Source organism: Argopecten irradians, chromosome 6, assembly GCF_041381155.1.
Source record: "Argopecten irradians isolate NY chromosome 6, Ai_NY, whole genome shotgun sequence".
In the NCBI taxonomy this organism is placed as follows: Eukaryota; Metazoa; Mollusca; class Bivalvia; order Pectinida; family Pectinidae; genus Argopecten; species Argopecten irradians.
This window is the reverse complement of record NC_091139.1, coordinates 20,683,815-20,693,394: the sequence shown is the minus strand read 5'-3', so window position 1 is coordinate 20,693,394 and position 9,580 is coordinate 20,683,815. Positions and strand designations below refer to the sequence as shown.

The following is a 9,580-nucleotide window of genomic DNA, read 5'->3' as shown; positions in this document are numbered from 1 at the left end:
AACGATTTTTTAATGTTTTTTTTTCGAAAAATTGCACCTTGTTGTTAACGAGCCACGGCTGTCTCAATGAGCTGAATTTTCATAGGATCATTTTCATAGCTCTATAATCACAAGCACTCTGTGATCTTGGATGAAGTTCAAGGTCGTTCATTTTTTTCAAACCTGATAGTCAATTACCTAAGCTTACTTCATGCACAATATCAAGCCTCTTCACTACATGTTTATAGAACTTGACAAGAAGATTTTTCGTGATTTTCAACCGTCAAAGATCAACCGGAAGTTAACATTTTAGAGGAAAATGTACAATTACAGAGCCTCTCCATATGCTCTTCTACATAACATTTTAAAAGAAAACGAAAGAAATTAGCTCAGTGGTTAAGGAATTATGGCTATCTATGTTCAACCGGAAGTGACATTGGGGCCATGTTTGATTTTGAATCGACACCGTATTAACAAGAATTTGTCATGGTAATAAGGGGAAGATTTTGTGTGAGTTTGGGTTAGATCGAACTGGTGGAGTCAGAGGAGATGTTAGAAATATAATTGTCGAAATTTGCAAACATTTCTTATATAAATATCAGTTACGTCATAATGACCAATTTTAAATTTGAAGACATCAAAATCTTTATAATTACATACTGGATCGATGTAATGAAAAGGGTAAGGAAAAAAGTCAATAATGAAAAAAATCTAAAAAATAGTAACATGTGGCACAGGTTTACGACGCACAAAAAAATACTAAAAATACTGAAAGGTTGTTTACTTACCCCTGTATCCCATTTCCAGAAAATGGGGTAATTAATTTTAAAATGCTCTGAACACCACAAAAAACATCCTATCTGAATATTTTTAGCTTACATTGAAGAACATTCCTTACTGATCACTATGGTATATGATATGATGAGATTATGGGCGAATTTTATTTCATATCGAAAGTTGAATTACGAGGATTCGTGTACAAATCGTTAGTCGGAAAAGTACACGCTACTTCGCCAGGTCACGATAAATCGCCATCCATTCAACGAATGCATCCCTCAAGTGCAGATCCTCAATATAAACTCACTTACTTATAAAAATTGCACATTGGTATCCCTTAGCGATCCCCATGCTCCATTATTTGTCATGCTGAACAGATGATCACCGATCTCGGCCATATTTTGTCTGTCGTCTCCAATTTGATACAAGCTCTCTGATTGACTCCTAGGAGCGAGTGGATACAGGGCTAAGTAAACAACCTTTCGGTATTTTTATTTTTTATTTTTTTTTTTTTTTGCGCGTCCTGTGCATGTGGTAAACTTCTTTCTCTAGCTAGCTTTTTAACGAGATTTGTGAAAACATGTAATGGTAAAAAGCTAGATAAAAACAAAAGGCCATTTCACCACTTTGTGAAAAGCCCTAATAATAGTAAGAATAAGAAATTAACGAAAACAATAGCTCTTTTCACAATTGGGTGAAAAGTCCTTATAATATTTCTCTTGATATCACGTGTAACACGTTGTTTAGATGAAAGCGCTGAGTCTTGCGAAAACATTAATTTTGTCTTTATTTTTTTGAGTTATTGTAAAAATAAGTTCCAGCTCATGAATGATGGCACCAGCCTTTAAGTCAGATGATCATTAACATCTATAATAATTAATCAAGCGTGGTGGTAGAAGTCACATGATCATTAGCAGCCAATGAAACAAAATAAAGATGGACCACGAACGGCGAGGATCTTTAAGTCAGGGGATCGTTACATCTATAATAATTGATCAAGCGCGGTGGTAGAAGTCACATGATCATTAGCAGCCAATGAAACTAAATAAAGGTGGACCACGAATGGCGAGGATCATTAACTTTATAGTTTTATTGTCGTTTCAAAGTTATTTTTCCATGGAATGCATTTTGCCAAATTGTCTATAAAAGGGTGCTTTTTCTGTTCATTCGATGGACTCTTGGAGACTCTACCGCCAACATGAATAAGTTTGCGCTATTGTTGCTCATTGGCTCTGCCGTTGTCGCTGTTGCCGGTAAGTCATGATTTATACAACCATTTGTCTGAATAATTCTTCATTGGTTTATTTAATTATACCAATCCAACCTTTCTCTCTCTTGTTTTGTTCACTTTATTATCAGTATCCACATCAGCAGTAGCAGAAGAATAATTCCTTGTTTTTGTTAAAATATAATTCTAATATTAAAATTTAAATTATATTGAGAAAGAATCGATTTAGAGGTATAGCAAGCAGATTATCCAGTATTCATATTATATACATATTTATTACATAACTAGCCTGTCCAGCCATGTCATACGACCATGTCATAAATATCGTAAGACACATGTGTAATAACACTTTTGTGATGTCACAGGCAGCGTTGACGTCATAATCTATATATGACGTCAAAGGATTGTCTCAGTGGATGGAAAAACGTTACATCCAAACCGGATTTCTACCATTTTTTATCGCACCTCGGACAGAAATGTCCCCAAATGATTGACGGAGAGCCGTCACGTGGTGACCCCCTATCACTTTATAGGGGGTCAGTAAATTTTATTATGGTGCAATATGGCGGCTCTCGCCCTCGCTTCAAAATTTAAACACATTATCTTCAACTAAATATACCACTTCATTTCCGTAAAAAATATATATATAATTATTTATTTTTATGTGAAAATACGTTGAATCGTTTTAATACTTCGAATTACTTGAAATGCATTTTTTAAATACGAGTTGCTTCCCCTACGCCAGTTTGAAAGTTGATGACGCGGCGAAAGTCAAACGTAACAATTCAAGCGTTTTCTAGACTGTGATTATAAACAAATGGAGGTGTTCGTTCGTACCTACAGATCAATCTTCACTCTACAATCAAATTATCGGCATAACTTTTAAGTGATTATCTCAGCGAGAATGCACAGATGATCAAGGAGATTGTGCTTAAAATGTTAGATGGATATTTGTGTCACTCTTTTTTGTGATGCTTTCAATTTACAGACGGTCTGGTGTCGTATTGAGGTAGGCCTACTGTGCACATAGGAATGTCGAAATTATTGTTGATTTATGAATTATTCATTATTATTCTGCAGGTTCCTAATACAGTTTATTTGAAAATTCTTGAAAGAAATATATAGATAAATATGTAGCCTAGGCCAATTATTTTAAAATCGGCGATTGTTTGTTATCATTCGCGCCAGTATGATTTAAGTTTGACTTCAGATTCTTGACCAAACAAATAGGAAACAAAGAATTAATAAAACAAATAAATGGTCCTCGATGCGATAAATTCGTTATATAGTCAGTTACTGACCCCCTATAAAGGCATAGAGGGTCAGTAAGAAGTATAGGAGGCTTTATAGGGGTCAGTAACTGACTATATAACTAATAATATAGAGACGAAATTAAAAGTTTTACTTATATCACTATTGATAAAAGCAATGTGATAAATAAAATCTAACACTCGTGACTCATTACATAAGTTGATATGTCATGAGCCTTTAGGCGAACTATTGAACTCGTTTGTTAAAGTTCATATCACATAGCCACTCAAATAAAATCCCTTATATGCATGGAAGTTTGTAGTTGAGTGATTTGCATTTTTTAATATTGTAAATAGGTAATAAAGATAGGTCGTCTCATTTGATTCTTCATCACTTTTATTCAAAATACATGTTTTCCAGTTCTTTTGATGGGGCAATTCAGTCTAAGAGTTCTTTAAATTTGTTCTAATGGGCGTTAGAGTATGCCTACTTTGAATAACGTGCTGTTGTGAAATGTGTGTGGAATATTTTAACTCGCTCGCTTTCCGCCATTGCACACTGTGGTCGTGTGGTGTGTTTACTTTATTAGATAAGTGCTCTTGTCAAATAAAATCCTCTGTGGCTATGTATTGCATTTCTTTAACCTACGTGATATCGTCTCGTGTATGGGTACAACGGCATATGGTGTAATTTACCTGCTTAATAGCAATTTCAACTTTGTCAATTAAAATGCTGAACAGTGTCGTGGAATTTGTTATCTTTTGCTTTATGTTTCATAAGAAACAGTACATCTGTAGATAGTACAGATAAATATATAATTGTCAACAAAAATAACCAAAAAGGACAATGCTGTTTGACTATTTGTAAAGGACCCCTAATACCGACTAGTCAGGTGAAATATAATCTATCGGAGTTACGTGGTCATAAACGGCATGTTTTCGTTTAAAACATGTTCAGAAACAGCATGTTTTCGTTTAAAACATGTTCAGAAACGGCATGTTTTCGTTTGAAACATGTTCATAAACAGCATGTTTTCGTTTAAAGCATGTTTTGAAACAGCATGTTTTCGTTTAAAACATGTTCAGAAACAGCATGTTTTCGTTTAAAACATGTTCAAAAACAGCATGTTACTGTTTAAAACATGTTCAGAAACAGCATATTTTTGTTCAAAAACATCATTCTGTCGTATTTAGTAAAATCATTTACCATTTTCTCTAGCGTGTTTTAACACTTTCTACTTTTATAAAAGAATCAGTGATTAATCTTTCCTTTCATTATTACAGACGCAGCATGGTGGCGATATTCTGTTAGAAATCGAAAATGTGAATCGCATGTTTTTTACCAACGAGGAGGAGGAACTTGGAATAAAAGCTTTGCTGAGGTGAACAAAGTTTAATACCATCATATATTGCGCTCATACATATTCGACGATAAATTGTACTTTACCCACGTCGATTTTGGATCTCGAAACCCCCGTATTGTCAAATATTTTTGTTTTTAGTTATTAGTCAATAAGATTGTGTTGTAAGTGTGTGATTATGGCAAGCCAACATGACATTTATTCAAAGAGCAATGTCGATCCTTAAATTCAATGCATATATACATAAGATATCTTGATTGCGATAACTCATATAGTATATAGTATATGAGATATCTCATATAATACATAAGATATTACATAATATATAACATATCTTATATAATATACAAGATATATTATATACTATCTAAGATAGTATATATATATATATAAGATATCTTATATAATTCGATTAATTACAGGATGTTCATTGCTCCTTCATTAAATGTTAAATTGACTTGCCATATGTGATAAAAATCTTACGATATCATTATACTACATTAACTTGACATCAGAATGTTTAAACTTGTTTTGTTTTACAATATACACAGTACCGTTAATTAGGATGTATATGTGCAATCTCATTTTTACATCTACATTTGTATAATATATTACTATAATTATGATGTATTTAGTTAATAATTATAACCTACATATGTAACTACATATATATATAATAAATAATATTATAATTCTGTATATTAGATTTTGTGTTATGTATCTTTGATATCATTATTTAGGAATGTTGTTAGATCATACTATTCCTAGAAAGACATTTAAGGATTAACTTGAATAGCTTTTTTGTGTTATGTACTCTAAATAAACCGCGAAGCGTTTAATGATGAGAGTACACTCCGATTTTTGTGTTATATCTCCATAGCATAAAAAATCTATTCAACGTAATCCTTATAATTCAAATTACTAAAGATAATCTCTTCAATACTCAAAATTCATTTTGGGACTCCTTTGTCTATGAAATCATTACGCCGTCATCTCAGCCAATCAGAAGCAACGTCACAAACGGCGACGCCATTTTTTCCTTTATGGGCTGATAAATTTTTAAGCCAATGAAAATGCTCGCAACAAGCAAAATTGAATTATATTGGTGTAAACTAGTATACTTTTCATAAATACATACTGTCTACAATTTTGTATACATAAAAGTTGAAATATGCGTTACATCATATGATATTATGTTGGGCGTTTTACAATGCAATGTAAATTACGAATTGTGAAGTTCATTAAATTTAAGTAATTGCTGTATTCTCTCTTTACTTCTAGAAAGTATGTGCGAGTAAACAGAGTAAATTGGCGACGCATGCTGGCTACATTAGAACCATCGGGAACCGATTTGCCAGGGGCAGTAAGTACATAATCCAGCATTATTTCAAAAACATCTATATTCTATTTTTGCTCGAAATAGGATGATGTCCCCACTTCAGCGAATAGGGGACATCGTTTGGGGGATGCAATAATTATAAAATATCTACTACAAAAACAAATAATACTTAAATGATCTGGCCTATCCCTTGAGGAAAGTGTTTTGAATGTTTGGTTGTACCTAACCAAATGCACTCCTCGAGATTGGAAGTCGCATTTGATATCAACATTTTTATATAAAATGATTTGAATATGCGATTGATATTTGTGTTGTTTTGATTTTAGGTAAATACGGCAAACATATACAAGGCATTACGACCGGCCTTTACAGCGATGCAGAACATCCCATTTGCTGGCTAGCGATTCGCTCTCCAAGTTATAGGAGTCGTTATTTCACTTGGTTTACCCCTGGACGCTGCACTAAAATCCATAGAGTTGTAGGTTTCATGTGCGTCAGATTTAAATAGATATAACTCCAAGCTGTATTGCATACAGACATTACAGCCAGGTTATTATCTTTCAAGAAAGAATAAAGCACATACCGCTGGTATTTCTAGAGTTTGTTCTCTTTTCAAGATATCACTAAAAAGTAACCACTTCGTTCCTTTTCTGATGAGATGACACGCACCTAAACTGCTTATATATGTATCGTGATTTCGCTACTATGATTCGCATAGTTTACTGTTATCATCCAGATAAGTAAAATGTCCCGATATTCTCAAGAGTATATTATACTGCGCAATTATACAGAAAAGACAGAATAGAGAAGGTTACTAATAAATAAACTTAAAATACTTCACTATCTTTAAAATATGTACAGTTAGTATATATTTTTTTATTTTTTTACATCATACAAGTTCGGGGAACCACATGGGCCTAGTAATTCAAATTTAAACAACTAAACTCTGCTAGTTTACAAAAGATATTACAAGCTTTCCGCGAGTTGTTCGGCTTTCAGCTGAATCACGTGCCCAGAGATTGGAATGTTCTGGTTACGAGCGTTGGTGAACCATTAGACGATCGCAGCCTCTGTATCCTTGGAGTGGGCGACACACACCGTTTCCGGTCAGGTGTGAATGTTCCCTCTGAAATGGTGGCCTAAATCTTGTCAGCATTCTTCATCTAGGTTGAGAGCGTATTTTGCGAAACTTTGAACTATCAGGTCCAGCTTCCTCTTCTGTCCTCTCCTTTCTTTCTCTCCTTCACAAAATTGCTAATTTGAACTCATGATTGTGAGTGTAAAATGATCATGAATGACCAAAAACGAATTTAGTACCAGATTATATCACAAGCGTCTGCTTCTGGTTTGATAAAAATATAATAACCTATCCCTACCATATGAACAAGGTGTGACACTCCGATACTTCAACTGTGGAACGGAAGTGGAACTCTTCAAGCGAGCATTTGCAAAAAGCAATCTGATTGGTCAATTAATTTAATTAACCAATCAGATTGCTTCTTGCAAAACTGCTTGCTTGAAAGATCAACTTCCGTTCCACAGTTGATGCATCGTCCGCTACTTGGATACTTGGTGTCCTGTTTCATATTAAAAAAACCGTAACTTCGCGACAAAAACCTGGCATACATTACAAAAAGAGGATTCTTAATTAAGGTACGTTGATTAAACGAGCGGACACTCAATATTTTCGTCAAATTTGGTCCAATTTAAAAGTGAATTGGAGCGTGCCCTCAACTTCCGGTTCATTGAGTGTCTCACCTTGTTCATATAGTAGGGGTAGGATATTTTATTTTTCCAAAACCAGATGCAGACGCCTGTGATTATATAGACCCCTTGACACTTTCACTCAAATCTGACACTTCTACTCTAATTAAAACAACAGTAATTAGAGCAATAAAATTAATTCATTTTTGCACGAATCTTTATAAAACTTAGAAATATTTATTTTGATATATCAAAAAACATATTAGGTATCAAACTCGTCTGAATTATGTCAATATATAATCAAGGAAAGTAAATCGATTGGTCTGATAAAACAATTTCGGGGAAAACGTGTTTGTGAAATAACCGTTCAAGTTATGCGGCTGGCATTAATCTCGATTGAAAGACTGAAAGACAGATACTTTATCTTTAATATTTTATTCACAAACCTGACTGGTTAAACTATAAAAGATGCAAACAATGGAATTTGTGTTGAAAATATCACGTAATTTTTCATGTATGGAAAATTGACTTTCAGTCGTGAATTTATTTCGAAATGGCGGTATATTATAGTTGTAAAATTGCAATAAAACGTCGAGGTATGAAAGAAAAATACTCTTTCATAAGTGGCAAGCCTCGGGTTTTACTACATTTTGTGACCCTCGGGTAGAATATCCCTATCCTTCATATCCACACATGAAAGAGTCTTATATTATATTTAAACAGAATGATAATCGAGTTTCTGTCGGATGTAAAACATTTAGCCAATCAGCGTGGAGTTTACAACTCTCAGCAAAGTGTTAAACATGGCGGACTGTGTACGAAAATCAGCGATGCATGATAATTAACGGCGAGAGACGAAAGACAGGTTTTACAATGTTACAAGTAAATTTGTTTATAGTCCAAGATGAATTGCTGTGAAGGACTAGCGTTGACATGCACTCGTAGTTAAGTTTTCCTCTTGAGTCATGTCGTGGTGTTCGCCGGACAGATGATTGTCCGACTAACCGAAATTTGACAATTTCGCGATGTTTCATCAAGTATAACAACACTTCTACATTATGGTCTACGGTGAACTATATACCAAGTTAAAATTTTACCGAGGATATAGAAATTTTGTTTACTGTACAAAGAATAATACATGTACATGTAACTATTTTAGTACCATTTATAAATCCATTTATGGTGCAAAATAATCAAGAAGAAAGAAAACAACAAATATAATATTACTAAATAAAAATACATTAAAAATAAAAATATTTCAGTATGTATATATACACAATGAACATAATTAATTTACTACATATTATACGAAAACTACCGTCCTAAGAAACTGTGTATTGATAACACATTAATATACAAGTACTAAGAATAATTAGATCTGATAATCATTTGGAAAAATTCATTTAATATTTTTGAAACATATCTGACAGAAACGTGGCGAAATTCTATCATAATAGTATTGGATTTCTTTACAAGATTGCAACATTGTAGTCGGGAAATATTGGTGCCTTGGTATATGGTAATAATTTTTTTCCAGATCAGAGTTAAAGATGCTCCATCGCTGACAAATGGTATTTTTTCACTATCAAAAACAGGAGCAGACGATTTAGTATTTTTCTTCAGTTACAAAGTTACTTACTTTACACCATTACCACCATTGAAAAGTTTGAGCTTCTAATTTTACTTCAAGTTAAAAATATGCAAAATAATTAATTGCATCCCGAAAAAAACCGTGGCACTATAACCTATATTGAATGAAGTACTGATTGCCCATGTACCAAAGGCAAAATAAATCATTTTAGATTTTTTTTTGTGATAATTAGACATATATATGCACGATTAAACACCAATTATTGTTCAACTGATGAATATCATTTATGCTCTGTCGGCGGTGGAACATCTTTAATCTATCTGTTAGATATCATTGTTTTTCTTACCTAGC

General features: G+C 33.4%; 1 protein-coding gene across 2 annotated transcripts; it reads left to right on the top strand.

The window, feature by feature from the left end:
- Positions 1 to 974: 974 nt before the first annotated feature.
- LOC138326305 (uncharacterized) lies at positions 975 to 6,516 on the top strand. Of its 2 annotated transcripts, none has more exons than XM_069272422.1 (4): positions 975 to 2,009; positions 4,519 to 4,616; positions 5,877 to 5,958; positions 6,261 to 6,516. In XM_069272422.1, exons 1-4 carry the CDS (start codon positions 1,955 to 1,957, stop codon positions 6,440 to 6,442), a joined length of 417 nt encoding a protein of 138 aa, XP_069128523.1. In that variant the 5' UTR covers positions 975 to 1,954; the 3' UTR covers positions 6,443 to 6,516. The 2 variants fall into 2 exon arrangements, with proteins under 2 accessions (XP_069128523.1, XP_069128524.1); XM_069272423.1 differs by lacking the exon at positions 975 to 2,009 and adding an exon at positions 2,697 to 2,993.
- The last annotated feature ends 3,064 nt before the right edge of the window (positions 6,517 to 9,580 follow it).